This window comes from Denticeps clupeoides, chromosome 3, assembly GCF_900700375.1.
Source record: "Denticeps clupeoides chromosome 3, fDenClu1.1, whole genome shotgun sequence".
Classification (NCBI taxonomy): domain Eukaryota; kingdom Metazoa; phylum Chordata; class Actinopteri; order Clupeiformes; family Denticipitidae; genus Denticeps; species Denticeps clupeoides.
The window spans coordinates 5,756,235-5,776,101 of record NC_041709.1 but is presented as its reverse complement, the minus strand read 5'-3'; the positions used below and the strand labels follow the sequence as shown (position 1 = coordinate 5,776,101).

At 43.7% G+C, this 19,867-nt stretch overlaps 1 protein-coding gene across 2 annotated transcripts; it reads right to left on the bottom strand.

Annotated features, from left to right (window-relative positions):
• Positions 1 to 1,555: 1,555 nt before the first annotated feature.
• ntrk2b (neurotrophic tyrosine kinase, receptor, type 2b) lies at positions 1,556 to 16,035 on the bottom strand. 2 transcript variants are annotated; one of them, XM_028973568.1, is made up of 19 exons: positions 15,314 to 16,035; positions 14,287 to 14,361; positions 14,129 to 14,200; positions 13,846 to 13,914; positions 13,601 to 13,752; positions 13,183 to 13,325; positions 12,953 to 13,085; positions 11,410 to 11,718; positions 11,292 to 11,312; positions 11,078 to 11,086; positions 10,803 to 10,874; positions 9,282 to 9,316; positions 9,096 to 9,195; positions 8,737 to 8,925; positions 8,281 to 8,411; positions 7,030 to 7,202; positions 6,577 to 6,817; positions 5,792 to 5,950; positions 1,556 to 5,074 (listed from the first exon to the last, which is right to left on the bottom strand). In XM_028973568.1, the coding sequence occupies exons 1-19, from the start codon at positions 15,505 to 15,507 to the stop codon at positions 4,889 to 4,891; spliced, it is 2,463 nt and encodes an 820-aa protein (XP_028829401.1). In that variant the 5' UTR covers positions 15,508 to 16,035; the 3' UTR covers positions 1,556 to 4,888. The 2 variants fall into 2 exon arrangements, with proteins under 2 accessions (XP_028829401.1, XP_028829402.1); XM_028973569.1 differs by lacking the exon at positions 10,803 to 10,874.
• Positions 16,036 to 19,867: the final 3,832 nt, after the last annotated feature.

Sequence of the window (19,867 nt, the reverse complement as noted above, 5' to 3'; positions counted from 1 at the left end):
TCCGGTAATATGCAGGTCAGTTTTAAAGCAGATTAAAAGATTGAAAATCAGATGTGGTCAGAAAAGTGTTCATTGGACCTGTTTCCTGCATTCCTCCATTTCCAGTATGTCCAATATGAGGGAAGAGTTCAGACCCCTTTTACCCCCTCCTGCTCCCCATCTGGAGCTTGCCTTCTTGATCTTTCTTTCTTTCCCTCTCTACCTCTCCTTTTCTTTTCACCAATGTGGGTTCATCTGTAATATTAGTACCGTTTTACACACAACATTTACATGTAACTGCAATAGTAATCTACCTGTGTTAATGAATTAGAAACCGTTCGTTCCTGTAACTTGTTTTTCTTTTTATGTCCAGGTAACATCATATGAGTTTAGCGAAAGTGAAGTGACTGTGAAACACTGCAGCTCAGCACACAGCGAAATGTGTCCTCAGTAGGCAGCCATGAAAGGAGCAGTGTGGGGACGGTGCTTTGCTCAGTGGCACCTCAGTTGCACCTTGGCGGTCAGTGCAATCTCCGATGTCCACCCTTCACTGCTGAGCTGGATTTAAAAAAAATTTTTACATCACAATGCTGTGGGTTTATTCCCAAAATGAATCACAGCACAGGGAAGGAGTGTTGGAACTGTCTGCTTCAAAGCCCCATCTAGTGGAGATGAACTGAAACAAACATGCAGATGTGTGCAGTGCATCCTGTAAAAAATGTCTGTACTCATCATATAAATTTATTTCTAAATTTGTCAAATTTATTGACTGTCCACTTGTTTTTGAAGCGAGGAGCAGTTGTTCAGTTGAAATGTTGTAGAATGAAGGGATGCAATTAAACAAGGCTGAATGCCAAGTTTAGGCAATTCTGGTCATACGTAATAAATATCCGAAAATGTAATAACCAGACAATGAAAAACTATGAAAACTCAAAAGTACAACAAAAGTGGACTGGCTAGGGGCAATTTTGCTAAACCCATGAACATCACATCCCCCAACTTCGTGTTTGTGGGCAAAGACCCAGACTTCTTATCATGATTATATTATCATGACACGCACATGAACACTCTCTTTATTTGCTTTTTAGTCCAGTGCAAGATTCTGTGCATTCTATGAAGTGCATGTGCATGATTCCTGATGCCTTCTGGACACCCATCTATGACCTGACATTTGGTCCCAAAGTTTTATTCATAATGGAAACTTTCAAGCTACTCTAAGAAAGCCTGTTAAAAACCCCATGGATTTACCATTTGCAATATAGTGAGGTCTAGCCAGAGAATTTGATCCTCTTTTCTCTTCTTCTCCTTTTCTACCCGCACTATAGGAGTTGCTTGAAGGGGTTTTGTCCAAAAGGTTATAGCCTACAAAAGATGTCCACTCTTTTTAGGGATGCATTGTCTTTTTTTCAATTGCTCAACTATTCTGTGACACAATAAGCATTGGTAGCAGGACGTAGGAGTGTGAATGACCATGCAAAGAATGTATCCCCATACACACCTGCAGCTTCAACAGGTGAGCAGCATTCTGGGTGTAGGTGTGGGTGTGTGATGTCAGAACAATGGCAGGAGGCTGCACTGTAAGACATATCACCTTTATTAAATGCACAGTATTACAAGGAACATATCCATTTACTGCTGAGAAGCAGCTCACTTGACCACAAAGCATTAAATACTGATACTGAAGCAGTGGAACTGAATCTGCCAGGAGCAAAAGAAACTGAAGCGTACTCCCTCACACGCACACACAAAGACACTCGCACACAGTTCAGCCGAGGGGCATCAGAAACACGCTCACACACGCACACAGCCAATTGGTGCGCATTGTCTGTATCAGGCTGGGGAATTAGAATTTCTGTAAAAAGAATCAATTAATCAAATATAGGTTTACATTCAAAAATAAAGTCCCCAATCTGTTATCATAGTACATTCAAAAGAAACACAATGTTCATGATGCCCAGTCACAGTTCTTCGTTTGAATGGTATTTTTTTTGCTCAAAAGAAAAGCAAGCATCAGGAAATAAAAAAGTGGGAGTGAACTTTGCGTTCCGTCACCTGGACAGTGCAGGTTTCCATAGTTACGGTGTCGCCCGCTGTCAAGCCTCCCCGCCAAACACCTCCCAATGTCAAGAGCATTACAGTGAGCTTCTGAAATAACAAATACTCCCTCATCAGTTTACCAGTATTTCATATATATGAATATAGTTTTTAAAAAAGGATTGTATCGTCACTGATATGGTGACCAAGCACAGTAGAGAGAGAAAATCTTTCATTGTCGGACAAATTCAACTGTATTTACACATACATATTGCCTGTGGCCCCCAATGAAAATGTACTTTCCCCCTTAATTAGTGTCACACAATTTGACATGGTACCTGTTTTTAAACAGAATATATAGAGAACATACCATTAATAGAGACAAATATTTGAACTGTACAGCAATAATGATGAATCACAGACTGGCTGTGTGGAGCAGACACCAACCTGTGTGATACAAAAACTCTTTGTTTTGCCTTTTCAATAAAGAACCAAGGTTATTTTGGAATCACAGCCTAAAAGAAATCTTCAGGCTCATATTATTTTTTTTTCTCAGTCTACCACAGCAAAGGGCATGTAGGCCTGTAGTGATCATTGCAAAAAGGTGACCCCCATAATTACTGGAGGGAAACACTGAAGCAGTTGGAGGACCTTTCGTGTCCACGTTTGTGTGGTTCTTTTTGTTTTTCAGCATTTTGAGCACAATAATGACCAGCAGTAATGTCGGCCAGTGCCCTCACACAAATTTCAGTACTGCACACCAGGCATCAATGGATTACAATGGATTACAGCCAATGATGAACACGTGTATTTACAACCTGATTGCATATATACAGAAACACTCAGATAGCATCACCAGGGTTACAACAAATCTCTTCACAAGATCCCCAGAGCAGTTTTTTCCCCTTTTTGCCATATTGATAAAGTGGCCTATGGATTTGAAAATGGATTGAATTGAAGATGTCCTCTGCTGTTCTGTTTCTGTCACGGTCTGTGTATTTGGTGTCATCGCGCGTGTGTGCTGAAATGTGAACTGATCTTGGGGTCAGTCAGTGGTCGTGATCTGGATGAGTGTTCAGTGGCCACCCTCTTGGCAACCCTTAGGATTTCCAGCAGAAGATCTGTGCTATCAGTCCATTTTCAGCCCACTGATTTATGTGTTTATGTCCGAGCCTTCAGTGCAACCCAAAAGGAATCATGGGTAATCCGGTGTCAGAGTCTTCCTGTCCCTTCATAGGGCCATTGCACTTTTTGCACAACCTCGGGGACTCTACAACTCTTACTGTCCAAGACTATGGTTCACATCTTACAAGACCCTACCTTAACAAGCAGATCTTACCATTTCACCATTAATCCACTGTATTCATAACAAAAATATGAAAAAAGTCAAGTGCAAATAAAGCTAGACTTTCAAGCCAAGAGAGGTTGTCCATCAAATGTGCTCAACCTACTTTCAGTTGAAGCCAAGGGGCTAACAGCTAAGCTTGAAACCCTCAACAAGAATGGGTGCAGTTTTGTCCAAAACAATCAAAAACCAAGAGGGTAAAAAGAATCCTTCATTTGCAGTAATATATATATATTAGTGCAAATGAAGGCTTCTTTTTACCCTCTTGGGGTAAAAAAAAAAAATATATATATATATATATATATGTGTGTGTGTGTGTGTGTGTGTGTGTGTGTGTGTGTGTGTATATATATATAAATTTTAAAAAAAGGAACTGCTACTGAAGAGCAACAGGCTGCCGTGACACTAAAGACACATTCTGTGACACTGCTGGTAACTGTGCTTCCCTTGAAAGCCACCAAAAAGAGGGAAAAGACAAAAATGCAACAGCTAATGAGCTCTTATCCCCCAACCCTCCTTCCCGCCCAACAGGCAAGTCTTTACACTGTGCTTCTAATATCCATTTCTGTACTGTAAAATATATAGTGCATTAATCACAACATCGCATCGCATAGAATGAACTGGCAAATCAAATTGGAACACAAACTATGACCAGATCCATTCAAAAAGAGACAATCCAAAAATATATATATTGCAAACAAATAAATAAATAAATCATAAAACAAGGGCTGTTTTTGTTCACTTCCCGGGTAAGTAGAAGTAGCATTTTGCAGTCTGTATGCATCAGGATGGTTTGGCAGTGTTGTGCTAATGCAAGGCTGCGGTCCTCCACAGCTCAGGCCAAAGCCTGCCACGGCCCTCCGTTCAGGTTCAGTCCAAGAGAAACATGAGAGCATGAACACCGATGGCCCTGCAGCAACTGGTCACAGATGTATGACAGCATGGTGACAATAAATAAAACAAACTCTTCTCTCAAGATACCAAACATATCCCTTTATCCCTCCAACACATATCTACATTTTCTCTAGACACACTTTAACAGTTGGCCTGGTTCTTGTTGGAATGGGTGTATTTTTATTTATTTTTTTTGCTTTTCATTTTACACGTTGCTCAATAAAATGTTCGTTTCCACAAAAAAAAGAGAACAAAAATTCTTTGCAATCTTTGCAATGGTCCATAAAGACGAAATATTATGTACAGCAGTCTGTTTCCCTTTGTTCATCCCCAACACAAACAGAGAACACGATAAACAATAAACGCTGGGCAAATATGGACGAAAAAAAACAAAAAAAACTACGCAATTAAGTTTAAGGCCTTTGTCTATGTGGTGAAGAGGCAGGAGCACAATCATTAACATCCACACACACACCCACACAGAGAATTAGTCCATTCACATGGTCCACACAAACCCACACAGTGTCACTCAGTCACTTGAATTCACCCGGACACTCACAAAAACACAACCACGCCTCATCCTCTCACTGACAGACAAAAGCGTCACCCTCTCATGCCCCGTCCCGTGAAAGACATCTAGCCCAGGATGTCCAGGTAGACGGGAGATGCCTTGGCCAGGCTCTGAAGCATGTTGTGGATCTCCTTGATGTTGAGTCTCATGTACGGCTCACGTTGCCAGCAGCCCAGCATCAGGTCATATACTTCCTTGGGGCAGGTGCGGGGCCGCTGCAGCACGCGGCCCTGAGTGATGCACTCAATTACCTACACGCAAGGGGGAGACATGGGTGTTTTTCAAGTTCTCCAGCCTCCTCTACAAAGAACATTTGTTCTCCAGCCATTGACTAATTTACACTTTACTAATGGCTTAATGGAGTATTTCTGTCCATGTCAGAAAATGGGACAGTTTCCAGTTTAGAGATCGAAAAGTATTAAATGACAGACACAATGATCAATAGGCCCAAAGTGCTAAAGTTTTTATTCTCATCATAACGAAATAACATCTCTTTTTCTGTAGTTATCTGACCAATCATTATTGCTTGCAAAGTTTCTAGCCATTTCTCAACATATCATCTTTCATTATAACATTTCTTGCCCAAACCTAACTCATATCGTCATAAACGTCCCTCAAGCCACTTACCAAGTCACTTCTCAAGCCATTTCCCAAGTAATGTCATACAACATACTACTAGAGGACAGTTAAAACAGACATCAGCCATCTAAGACAAATTACAGGTCTTTGTTTCAGAGTTTCTGAGGATACTTCCTGCAACTCCTGCACAACACCCCAACCCATGTGAAATACTTGGAATGCATTTTGTGCATTTTCACATGTTGTGAGTGAAGTGTTGTATTGGAGGATGAACACTATACAGTAAATTTGCCAACCAAGCCAAGCCTAAGAATGTAATCTGGTCAAAATGTGAGATTAGAATTAGTATTACTGTGTAATGGACTGTAATAAGGTAGGTTGAATCGCACCTCATTGTTCGAGAGCTGGTACCAGGGCTGTTTCCCGTAGGTGAAGATCTCCCAGAGCACCACGCCCAGACTCCACACATCACTCTCTGTGGTAAAGCGTCGGTACATGATGCTCTCTGGTGGCATCCAGCGGATGGGCAGCATAGTGTGGCCACCCACCTGCACAGGGATGTAGATTTAATCACACACACACACACACACACACACACACACACACATGTGACGTCTGCACTGACAATTATTGTGGTCATGTACAATAGGCCGTCAATAGAGGGCAATGTGGGATCTAAATCCTGAAGACAGCATTCCACTTTGTTACACATCACTTTTCATTTCCATTGTGACTGTGGCGTATAGACTTTCTAATCTATGGACCACTACTGCAACCTTCTGGACAGTCTATCCCCTATTACCATGGAAACTGCAGTTTGGAAATGATCAGCGACTTTGGATTTAAAGAGACAAACGCTGCTACATGTACAATTTTTCTGCTAAGCTTCATCATTTGGATGAATGCTGCACCTCAGTGACAAGGCTGTATGTAAAAATCGCAATAAAGTGCAATGATAATTAAAACTTATACTTCCACCAAATTATCAGAATTTAGTTAATTTGTTGATTAACTGCAAATGCTTGTTGCCCAACACATCAACATTTATTTAACAAACCATCTTAACCTAATTTTACTTTATCTAAGTTCAGGTTGTAAATTTTTTGCTGAAATGAAATGCCATGTGATACTCACTAAGATACTTGTACAAGGACACACATACACAGAGACTTACTCTGTAGTAGTCAGTACTGTAAACATCTCGGGACATGCCAAAGTCCCCAATCTTGACGAGCAGGTTCTCTCCCACCAAGCAGTTGCGTGTAGCCAGGTCTCTGTGCACAAAGTGCTGGGAGGCCAGGTAGACCATGCCTGCAGCAATCTGCTGAGCAATGTGCAGCATCTGGGACTGAGTCAGTTCCACCAGAACACTATGCTGTCCATCAGCCATCAGCACAGCATCCGGCCCATGAGCCCTGCTCACACACACACACATAAACAAACACAAACAGAGAGACACACATAAGCTATGCTAATGAGCTTATATTTAAAGGTGAATTTTGGTGTCTATTGTTATTCAATATCATGAATGTTCACATTCATCTAAATGAACAAAACTGAAACAGGGTGAATGGCACATACCTGTTGGCACACACACATACACACACACTGCAGAATATGATCCAACCTGAGGAATTTGTTGAGGTCTCCATGCTTCATGTACTCAAACACCATGATGAGTGGGTCGCTCTCTACACACACGCCATAGAAGGTGACAATGTGCTCATGCTGTAAGTTGGTCAGAAGCTCCGCCTCCCGGTGGAAGTCAGCCCGGCCACTGTCACTTGCCTCCTTCAATGTCTGAGGAGGGACAAGACACAAATGTGATGGCTCCACAGGTCAGATCTCAGAGCCCAGATCCCAGATACCTGCCAACCAACTCAACAGCCCATGATTTCCTCTAGATCCCTTTGTGGGAGCACTGAATTAAGATCAGACACTGTTGAAAAAAGTGCTAAAAATATAGTTTTATGCATTCACAGAGAGGCGATATGCATTTACATTTACAGCATTTATCAGACGCCCTTATCCAGAGCGATTTAATATCAGTATTTACAGGGACAGTCTCCCTGGAGCAACTTAAGGTTAAGTGTCTTGCTCAGGGACACAATGGTAGTAAGTGGGATTTGAACCCGGGTCTTCTGGTTCACAGGCGAGTGTCTTACCCACTAGGCTACTACCACCTACTACCAACTTATATGCATTCTTTATATGTTATGCATTCTTCGATCCACTTCATAACTACTGCTGCAGTAAATTAAGAAAGCTTCGTAAATGGACTTTTAAAAGTTGTCATGGGAATGCTTATGGCATGAATAATATATATATACAATGAATACTCCAGATTCAAATCAGAAGTCTGTGTGATATTCACATAAATCTCATAGAACTTATATGTATTTTATACATATATTGAAATGTGAAGCCGCGTTAACATTTTTAATAATACAGCAAATTATGTTATTCCAGAAAAAGGCTAAGTATAAAGACTGTGAATGCACTGAAGTGAGTGTTTCTGCTATTGTTCCTACTTCCCAGTTTGGAAATCAGAATTATCATGTGCTTAACTGGGCGATTTGTATGAAAGTCTTAAAAAAATGACCTGACAAAATGGGTTATGAAAAAAATAATGACAAATATTACTTCATTCATGAATTTTGCTGGCATGACCATGTGACTTAACCATGACAGATTATATAGAAATAATGTAAACTCTGACGTTTCTACATCATAGCTCAGCAAATCAGTTTCCCGCTTGTACATATGATATTGTGTGCTCAGAACACATAAGTTTCGAATGCAGCATTAATTAATTCATTTGTGAGACTTGAACAAGGGCTGTATTTTATAAATATTTTTGAATTTAAAAGGTTGGTACCTTGACAGCCACCAGTATCTTGTCCTGGCCAGGCGACAGGTTGTAGCATTCAGCCAGGAAAACCTTCCCAAATGCCCCTTCTCCCAGCTCTCTCTTCAGGACGATGTTGTGGCGTTTGATGTGCTGGACAACTAGAGGCAAGAGAGAGGCCTTGTCATCCTCATCAGCCATTAATAATTCACAAGCCACTTTGTGTGTGTAAGATATGCAAATGCATTTGTCTTGTAATCTACATGAGAGGATCGGATCTACAGATTGTCCTCACTATCCGAAGCAAAACCAAAAATCAAATGTTCTTTTCTTTTTAGGCTAGAAATTACTAGCCATTCCAGAATCACTGGCATGGTGCTAGCTGGGGAGGTCACTATGACAACTGGCCAGTAGCAGCCTAGCCTATGGCTCAGGTTTATTCTGCAGGGACCAGATCACTGGCAGCTCTGTGCCATGGTAACTCACACGTGTCCGATTTCAGAACGCTGCCAGAGTTGCGGAAGTACTGCGGGTTCTCAATGACTGGGATCTTTGTCATTCCAATGATGACAGCATCAGGGCCCATCTCAGAGGACGACGGGGTGTTGTTGCCATTGGAAACATGGTGGAGAGGACTGGCAGAGTCATCATCATTACTGATGACTGATGAAGATCCTGTTGGGGGGGGTTGGGAAAATACATTCAGACAAAAGAGGTTTCCTTCCCAGATGCTAGTGCTAAAGCGAGGAAAAAAGCAAATCAGTCCCCATTAGCTCTAAAATATTAAATAATAAATAATGTTAGTATTTTGTCATTTTCACAATTCAATTTTTAAATGAACCCACCTTTAATTCCATATTTGGAGTTTCTCCCATACTTCAGAATAATCAGCATCAGGATACATCCAGTTAGTGCGATTCCAGCCACACCAACAACGGCGTATACCTGAGGAGCCACCGCAAGTTCGGCATTAGTGCTAAACTGACAGCAGCATGTGCTCTCATTGCAAACACATCACCGCTGTTACTTACAGCTACTTTGTCTTCGGGCAGTGGAGGCGGACTGTCTGCACCCAAAACAAAATCACAGAAACGCACTGATATGAAATGTACATCAACTCATTCAATATATACACACACACACACACACACACACACACACACACACACACACACACACATATATATTACTGAATCACTGAAACAATGCCTTGATGGATTAAATGTTCATAAATCAGTTTACATATCGTCGTACTCCAATGTACTCTGTCATAAATGGAATTGAAAATAGTTTGTGACGCTGCATTTCCCTGCAATTATGCTCTCTGAAATGTTAATAAGGAGTGAGTAAAAGTGAACTGGGATCTAAGGAAGCGGCTCTGGCAAATTGCATGGTGGGGCAGTGAGAATAACAGCATCCTTTTTACTGGGCTGCCGCAGACATTTGCATGTGCAGCTGTGCTACGTTTGCTTGCAGTAACAAAGTGACACCAGAAAAGCAGAGATCCTTATCCCACACGCAGGCTTGGAATCTGGAGAGGTTTAATTAATAAAAAAATTGATTCGGCCACCTTTCGCTTTCAACACCAAATTCTCCCAGTACAAATGCATATTGACATTTTGCATTAATAAGAGAAAAGTTTGAATATTCTATTAATGCTATGTGTTCTTTTGACAAAACTAGAAAAAAAATATTAAAAAAAGTAAATTACAGCTCTAGGGCCCATTTTTCATGGGAATGTTTGTTAATCTTACATTAATGATAACTTCTGGATTTACAGAAATAAAACAAAACAAGCAAGAAAGGTCTGCTAGCTAGTTATATAGAGGAGGAACTAACTACCCATCCAGCCATTTTTGGTCATAGATGAATTTGTGGAAGTTGAATTTAGAAAGTGAGGAGTCTATAGACATGATTGACGGCCCTCATGCACCCTACTTCGTCACTGTGGACGAGTGAAGTGTTGCACAAGGTCCAGGGAACAGATTCCCTCCATACTCTAGACACCTTGTTCCCCTGGTTCATAGGACACATCAGTGGACATCACAAGCATGCTCTCTGCTTCTGATCTATCGAGACCCCAATGTGCAGATAGATGATCAATTCTTCAAATCAAGAATTCCAAACAAGCGAATGTGACTAGCAAAACCATTAGCAAAAACTGTGACACATGCTGAAACCTATCTAGAATCACAAAAATATCCCAAAAAAAGTCACTGCGCATGGCCAAAAACCTCAGTGTTTGGCTGAAATATTACAACATATTTTGTAAATGTCAGACATAGACCACGGCTATTCAAAAATGGAAAACATAGGAATTAATATATCATTAAATGCAACATAATGAGAATATATATAAGCAATGCAGTGGTTATAGCTCCTGTTAAAGACCAGGGATTTCATTTGCATGCATAATTTGTAATTGTATGCAGAATTATTCAGACGGAATTCAAAGGCTCGACTGACAAAAGGCATCGTCAACGCATTACCTACTGTTTATAGTAAAATTCAATGGTCATGTGAATTTTATCATGAGTTGAAATCAAACTTACTATCTAAATCCACTGAGGCTGGTGTGGCAGTATCACTGCGAGATGTATTTTCTAGATCCGACATCTCATGTGCTGTGAAAGCCATAGGCAACACATATGCAAAAATATAATGACATTCCAACATGCCTGTCATCTGCAGGGAGTTGCAATTACACACTGTAACACCACTTTGCAGTGAAATTTTCCGTCGGGTACCATTATTCATCAGAAAACTTTGGACCAAAGCTTATAGTGTCTATGGTCATTATTAAAAACATTGTTTAAAAGTGACATACCAGTCGAGTCTGAATAGCGTATGGGGGTCATGATTCATGCCATCCAGCAGAAGGTAAGCAGGGAAGAGAGAAAATAACTTGATGCAACATAACATAAATGCATAAAATTAAATCACTGGTTACAATGACACAACAGTTCTCTTTGGTGTAATAATTTTTACTGCTTTACTACTTTAATGTTCGACATTTTGATCCGCAGCAACTGTCCACTTACAATCATAGAATGGCGGCTCCTCTGAAACCAAGAGAGAGATCATCAGAAAGATTCATGAATTTGCATGTGATTGTTTTTGAACAAACTATACATGGCAAAAATAAAACCAGGAGCTCACCAGAGTGGTTGACGTCGGGCATGTGCATGAAGTGCGCCTGCACCTTCTTCGAGTCGGACCCAAACTCATTGGTGGCCACCAGCTGGTATTCGCCGTTGTGGATGTGCGTGGGGTTCTCCAGCTGCAGGTAGCCTTGGATCTCGCCCTCCCGCTCGGTATCTACGAGGGTCTTGATGAAGCCGTGCTCGCGCAGCAGCTTGCCCTCGTGGTACCACTGCAGCGTCGGCAAGGGGTTGCCCGTCACGGAGAAGGAGATGATCCAGTGCATGCTGTGATCGGGCTCCATCAGGTCCACGATGGTGGGACGGACTGACCACAGGAAAAAGAGAGCAGAAGGAAAAGAGGGACAAGAAGGAGAGGAAGAGTGACCCACAGGGCACTGGGAAGAGCTGAGAGAGAGATGAGAAAGAGGAGATGGAATGAGGGGGCTACACGAGAGGAAGAGTCTGACAAGGTGAAGGTGCAGTACAGTAACTACCGATAATGAGATGAGAGCTTCTCTGCTGCAGCGCTATCTGGGACAAACAGCAGACAGGATATTGGGTGCTAAACAAGAGGAAGAGTACGGCAGAGTGACACGAAATCAATATGCTTGCGAAATCGGATTTTTTTTTTTAAACTAAAAACAGGCTTACAGGAAAAAAACGTTGAAGGAATATGAAGCAATGAATTGAAAAACGTGAAGATCCGTCTTTTCCCTAACAGAGTCCCAATTTCTTCCCAAATCACAAATGACCTGAGACACACTAGTGACCCCAAATTCACTGTGATCCAAAGTGTTTGTGTTTAGGCAACTGTAAAGTAAAAAAGCGAATGGCGTGTGGGAGCAGTGTGTGGGGGTGATGCCTTACTCAAGGTTACCTCAGTGGTACCTTGCTGATTCGGAATTTGAACCTGCATCCTTTTGGTTACGAATCCGGTTCCTTGGCCACATCTTACCATTCAGTCTTGCTAAAACTGCAAAAGCTAATATGTGCATTTCACCAGAGTAATGTGGCAGATTGATTATATGGCACGAAAAGGTTCATACGAACAGTTCGCCTCCGAGGATGATCATTCTGTGTCAGGAACATATAAGGTTACTGTTAAAGGGTTTCATTATGAAAATGCCGATTGTAACCTTACACCCGGTCCCACCAACATGAGTCTGCCCGTCAAGGAATGGGTGCCTGAGCTTTAAACGTGGTTCTTCACAAAGCTGCTGAACTGAGGAACCATTAATAAGTATCATGTTCTCAGTATGATGCTCGAAAACAAGAATTAAAGAGGGAAAAAAAAACACCTTCAAACTGTTACAGCGGCGGCTGGGAATGTTCTGTGCATTTGCACATTTGGATGAAACGTTTTTCAACGTTCCATAATATTGAATGGTTGTCAAAACATTCCCGTAACCTTGGCAACCACTTCTGAAAACATCTAGCAAATGTAGCATACTTCACACTTACAGAACCTGACACCCTCACAATGAAAACAATGTGATGAAGGAAACATTCTGAATCTTTCCACATTCAGACTTTCAGTTTTCAGCTAAGCGAGCGCTTACACAGGATTCGCAGCTTCAACGCGGCCTCCTTCTGCCCCACCATGTTCTCAGCACTGCAGATGAGCTCTTTGCCGTTATCTTCGGATGAAAGGCTGCTCAGTACAATGCTGGACTTCAGCTCAGAGTTGATGACCTGGAAGTTAACATTATACATTATAGTCTGATTTATTCATTCATTTTTACATGGATTGACAACCTCCTGGCCTCCTGTTTTTATTAGAGATGGTTACCTGAAAGTGGGTTGCCAGGGCGTTGTCTGGGTAGATCCATAGGAACTCTGGGGTGGGAACCCCAGCAACTGTGCACACCACCGTCAAGTCAGTCCCCTCCCTCTGGTTCACAAAGGATGGGGTGACTTCTGCGGTGGGAGGCTCTGCCACAGGAAAAAAAAAACAAAAAGGACATCAATCAAGCAATCAAATATATTTATTTCTCTCGCTTTTTATGGTAAATGATTTATTGCTGCTCTCCAACATGGCCGTGTGATCAAAGCAACCGGTGGGACAGTCTCAGATCCTCTGCCGATAGAAAATGCACGAATCGTGGTTAACGTGGTAAAGCGAGGAGCAGCCTGGGAGGGTGTCACCTGGCCGAGGCATCCCACTAATCTACTACTCGGCGTTTACTACTCGGTGACAGCGCGTTTACCGCAGTTCGGAATGGAGAGCCTGGAAAGGGACTTGATGCCGCCTTCGTCCTCAATGCACTGGAGTCCCTGACTCTCTGTCTCCTCCAGCCCCAGCCACAGCTTGATCCACATGTTCTTGCAGGAGCACTGAAGAGGATTGCCAGACAAGTACCTGTTAGGAATGTCACACAGCATCAGTCTGGCGAACACAGGTCGAGCGGGCCAAACGAGATGAGAACTACAACTTTGGCAGAAGAAAACTTACAAATAGGACAAATTGGAGTATTTAAACGCCTTCCATGAAAATGTCGACAAGTTGTTGTCCTTCAGGTTCCTGGAAGAGATTGAATGGTGCAGCATTTCAACACTATATTCAAAAGGCAGGCTGACACAGGCACAGAGGACCAGAGATTGCAATACATAAATGAAACGACTGAGCCAGACAAGTTATTACGAGTTATTAAGAGTACTACAGTAAAACTGAGCAACAGCAGGACGATTCCACCCAAAGGAAAGGGTGCCAGAGTGAACAGAAACAGAACACTTACAAATACTGAAGCCTGGGATTGCTCTGAAAGGCTTCGGGAGATATGGACGTCAGCTGAGTGTTTGTCACAGTTCTGTGTGAGGAAGGAAAAAAGTGAATATTTTCTTTGTCCCCCAGGAAGACTCAGCCATTGTTTCCACGTCACACCATGGTGCTCACAGGTTCCTGAGGTTGTAGTAGTACTTCGTGTGGGTTTCGCTGATGGTGAACAATCTGTCCTGGTTTGTTATGTATCTGGTGGAGGGAAGAGCGAGCGTATTTATAGGACAGAATGAATAATGGTGCTGTATATACACATTAAGCAATGCAATGTGCATTTATTCCGACGCTAGCCACCCCGCGACATGGCTTTTTTGTCGCACTGTAGGCTACAAGGTTACAGAGAGGGTCCGGTGTGTCGTTGTCGTGGAAACGGGAGTGACATGTTTGCGTGGGCGCCGACGGACACGTTGTCGCAGACTGACGCCGGCAGGCCGGGGCACGGGACGGGTGTACATCCCGCGGCCCGCAGGCCCGTGGGTCGCGATGACAGCGGCCAGACGCCCCACGTCATCCTGCGCCGCGCGGAGATCGTATCGGACCTGAGTCGATTTCGTCCGTCTCGCTCGTCACCGGGAGCCGAGGCCTGCGCCCGGCATCGCGATGCCCACACGTTCGCCGTACGTCCGCACGCGTACCCGCCACCCACCCGCCCACCCATACACAACCCGGTTCTGGTGGTGTGGGTTTTTTTTTTTTTCACGCACACACACCTTGCCTCGAGTCCGAGCCCGGAGTGGGCGTGGGAGGGGTGGGGTGCACGTCGGTTACATTACATATCGCAATACCAGCCCGAACCCCCTCCGTCGAGCCCGACTACCATTTCGGGAAGGCGGGGGAAGCAGGGAAGGTTATGGATGTCATGGTTCTGTCCTCTGCAATTCACTGACACGGGCCGAGGAGCGTTATTTATAGCGCTATTATATCGATCTAAATAAGAATTGATTCGATTGCATCACATATATGTGTGTGTTTGTGTGTGTATATTTGTAAATACACACACAAACACATACACACACACACATACATACATACATACATACATATATATATATATATATATATATATATATATATATATATATATATATATACACATACACACACACACACACACACACATATATATATATATAATAAGACTTACATGTCGGTGATGTTTTCCATGTCCATGTCCTCCAACAACACCGGGAAATCCTCGATTCCTGGCTCTTGATCGATACATGAGATCCTCGATGTGCTGCAAGAGCAGGACGCGGGGCAAGCGGCGCTAAATCCCCACAGCCCCATTAAAACGCCGTAGATCCCCAGGCGAGCCATTCCACACCCCCCTCCAACCATGGTCGCCCTCGATATTCCGCGTCGCCTCGTCGAGAGCGCGGCGGACTCGCTATTAATTTGCCGTGGACCGCGGCGGCGGCGGCGGCGGTGGCGTCGAGCGGCGCGCGCGGGCGTCAGATGCGCAGCGCCGTGCGGCGACTGTCATGGAATGGAACGGCCCTTCCTCGGTCTCCGCAGGATGGTGCCTATCGCACCATTACATGTCGACGCCGCGAGATTCCCGTGTCCGTGGCAGCGGGCGCGATGGGGAGCGTGGCGCCGCGGGCGGGTGCTGACGCTTCATCCAGCGCCGCGGCTCGGGTAGCGGCGTGGCTCCAAGCGCCTATTGATTATCCCCGCGCACGAGCGCATCTCCTCCAGCCATCATCATTGCGTCCACTCGAGACGCGTTGCCAGGTCGCGGTCCAACGTCGCCATCCCGCCCCGAAAACACGGCACGAAAACGATCGGAATTGGGATGCACCAGGTCACCGAAACTCGAACGACAATGACGACACTTCAAGTCCTTAAAACCTGCCCATAGCTTCTTTTTTTTTCCTTAATAACGAGTGAACACGTCGAACCATTAAAGAAAGCGGTACTTTGGTACTTAAATCTCCCCACGCAGCGTCTGTGCGGAAATAAACTGTTTCCTCGGGACCATGTGGAAAAGACTACAGTTCCAGCTGTGCCCGGGCCACATTTCAGGCGACTTTTAAACTTGCCCACCGAGTTCACCGCAAAATAAGAAACGGGACGTGAAAACCGCGGTCCTGGCAACCCCCGCTGGAGCCCCAGGCTGCTCGGTGATGTTTGACGCCGATTATTATCCAGCGCGGCGACAACATCTCATCGGGCGCACAGCGAGGCGCGTTTTTGCTTTATTTCATCTTATTTTGCACGTTTGCTAAGTACGAAGAATCTGTGTGAACTTCCGAGCGACATTTTATCAGTCGGGGGGGGGGGGGGGGCGGCGGCTGCATTTTCGACGTTTCGGGGCAGAGCCGTCTGCTTTTATTGTTCTAAAGTTAACTCTGCATTCCAGCAGCCCAGGCGCTCTTTGAACCCGAGCGCAGTGCGCATGCAACGCCGCCGCGCCACGGATGGCCATTACCGGAGTGTGACGTACGCTTTGACGCACGAGATGGGCTGCATCTAAGAAAAATAATTACTAAACACCAAAAAAAAAAAAACCAACAACCCAAAACGCCCGTATCCCCGCCTTCGATCGAAGAAGGCATACGAATATGGGAGAAAAATCATATTTTATGCATGTAGGTAAAGAAAAAGGACGCCTATTTTGCATTATCTGCAATGTTGCCATAAACAGCGCGAACACAGTTGGTCCGACCAGTAAATGAATCCGGTAATTAAATGATTAGTGACCAATTATTAAGACCAATATTCCGTGCGATTCGGTTCAAAATCCTTTGTTGCATGAGAGAGTGATTGTGAAACACAGCACACTGTGACACAACGAAATGTGTCCTCTGCTTGGTGAGCAGTGTGTGGGAACGGCGCTTTGGCTGATCGGGATTCGAACAGGCAACCTTCTGATTACGGGCCCGCTTCCTTAACCGCTAGGCCACCCCTGCTTGGGGCAATCTGCTTGGGGCAATTCTGTCGACATGCCCTGCTTAAATGGTCTGAGACAATTGAACAGGAGCAAGATAATGAAAATGCGAAATGCATTATTTAAAGATGCTGCTGCTGCAAACGAAGAGATTCAAATCAAAGGATTTCATGACTAGCCGCGTCCAGAGGAGGGAGACAAAGCGTTGCTGCGACCACAAACGTGGTTCATTTACAGCTCTTAACAATTCCCTCAAATGGTCATCACAAATCGGGAAACTGGCATGTTGGGAAATGTGTGTCCTTGTTCTGCTGCCAGTGTCGAGTGAAAAATGAAGTGCAGTCTTCACCAGAACCCCGACACTTAAATAGCAATTGTTGCACTATAATGTAATGAAAAGCATGATTTGCACACAATGTCCGAATAGTAAAAGATTGAGGATCCAGCCTGACAAAACAGGGTAAAAAAGTGTGGTTGCATTGCTGGTAAAGTTGACCAAAATGAAAAGGAAAAACAGTCCATTATATTTTATTATGCTGCATGTCTAAGTGACACAGAGGTTGATAATTATGGACTTGCCTGTCGATGTTGGTCAAAGACATAATGGAAGAGAGGTATAGCCCCCTCAGCAGAATGTATCATGACTAGTCCAGCCTTGGCCCCTGTGGCTGTGTTCACTGGTTGTCATTCCATGGGCAAATATTGGAGCATACAAACCAGTACACGCCACAAGACCTGGAAAATATCTAACCAAGTCACAATCCGACACCATCAAAGACTCACAGTCCTCACACTGGCCTGCTTTGAACACATCAAGAACGGTTCACTTGTAATGGCTGAGTCCTTAATATGGGGCCATGATCACAAGAGAATTTCTATGGGGCTTTGTGACACGTTTTTCTCTTCAGCCCTCAGTGGTTTTAATTTTGTGGCTGATCCCTGCATGCTCCCTTTCTTCCTGCTTTAGTTTATAACTCATTTTTCACACTTTACACACATTCACAGGAGGGCCAAGATGTTGTGTTTTATTGTCCACAGTGGTGTCTCACTACACTCGGTCAAATCTGTTCAGCAGATTACAAAGTCACTCTGTTCTGCCAGTCATCATCACCAGCCTTATTAGAAACAAGGCATGAACCTAAATCTCTAATTAGACCTGAAATGCCACAATACTAGAAATATTTATCTGTGTGTCTGGTGCGCCCGAGGGGGGGAGAGTTTATTGCAGGGAGATACCAAAGGGGTAAAGGGCACAAGTAAATCCACCATGCCGTTCGGCGAAAGGAGGAGTATTCTCAGTCCGTGAGGTCGTCTCGGCACTCTGCCAGATACCGCTACCTGCGATCACGCGCCCTCCAAGTACTCCGCCTTGGACTGGCTGAGAAGTCACCAGAGGTCCTTGTGGCTACGCACAATCCTGTTTGGCACATTAACTGCAGCACACAAACTGCAGCTCCTACCAGTGTGGGGACACATGGGACAAGGGAAAACCTCTGAGTTCTTGTTGGAGGATAGCTCTGTAGGCTCCAGGTCGCACAGGGCTTTTATAGGGGAGCGGATGAGACAAGCTCATTACACCTGGGAGGATCCGTACTCATGCCGAAGGGCCCTAGGAAGGAAACATGACAAAGAACCCTCGCCCTGGAAGTGCGGGAGAGGTGACGTCAAGTTCAATCTACAGGATTGTAGACTGCGACCCGGGCCACACAACACACAGACAATGTCCCTGATACTCAGGGGAGGCACGGAGCTGAGTGACGTGACAGAGTCATTAAAATAATTTTGCTCTACATACACATACACACAAACATCAAATTCAGACATTTAAGAAGAAAATACATAAACTGAATCTAGTCTGAAACTATAATAAATTCCAGGTTTGGGGAATCTCAAGTGTTGCATTAAATGCAAATAAAAATGGTGAAAATGTGTTACCCTCACTCCAACAGAAAAATCAAGAGCTGATATACAACAGTCTCCATAGCAACATCAGAGAAATGGGGGCTCTTTATGTTGCTTACAGTACAAGCTGGTCTCCCTAAGGAGACTACACATCCGAAATGGCAGCAATATTCTGTATTCTTTTATGCTCATATTTTGATAAGTAAATCTTTGTAAACATATCAGTGAGATAAAAATGATGTTATATGAGCCTTAAATGTAGGGAAATAAAAAACATGTAGGATGACTATAACCATGTTAAGAAAATCAGACTATTGGAGTTGAAATCATGCTGATGAACTATTTAACAAGAACATTTTTCGACACAAAATAAAATCATTTTCTGTTACAAATTTTAATGAAATTTAATATTTTATGCTTAAGTTTAAATATGATTTGCAGACCTACATGAACATATACTTGACTCTATTTTCTGTGAAAGACAACGTTGAGACACACCTCTTAATAACTGAATTCTGAACATTGCCACAGGTCATAACCCAGCCATGCAATGTCCATTTACAAACATTTGTGAAACTAAGTGGGCCTTTCTGAAGCATGGTACTGTGATACGTTGTCTCCTTTGCAAGAAGACAGTTTGTGAGATTTCGTCCCTGTTGGATATTTCACTGTCAACTTTTGTCATCGTCTCATCTTGGCTTCTCCTTTCAGGGATCGCCACAATGGATCAACTAGTCTTGCTGTTTGCCCACACAAAGATGCCCTTCCTGATGCCACCCAAGTTTTGAATGGAGTGATGCAATGCACACAACTGTGGAGCAGCAGGTGACAAATCACTCTTCTCTGTTTGGCAGTCAGATGGGCAAGACTAGTTTTGGTGGATGCTGAGAGAACGTAACCTTTCAA

Bases quoted from the DNA above. Each gene is read 5' to 3' on its own strand.
- ntrk2b (XM_028973568.1), bottom strand. From the start codon at position 15,507: ATGGTTGGAGGGGGGTGTGGAATGGCTCGCCTGGGGATCTACGGCGTT. The intron at 11,719-12,952 runs GTAAGCGCTCGC...TCCTGTGGTCAG, and splicing joins GTTGAAGCTGCGAATCCTGT to TCCGTCCCACCATCGTGGAC. The intron at 5,951-6,576 runs GTAAGTCTCTGT...ATCCCTGTGCAG, and splicing joins ACAGTACTGACTACTACAGA to GTGGGTGGCCACACTATGCT.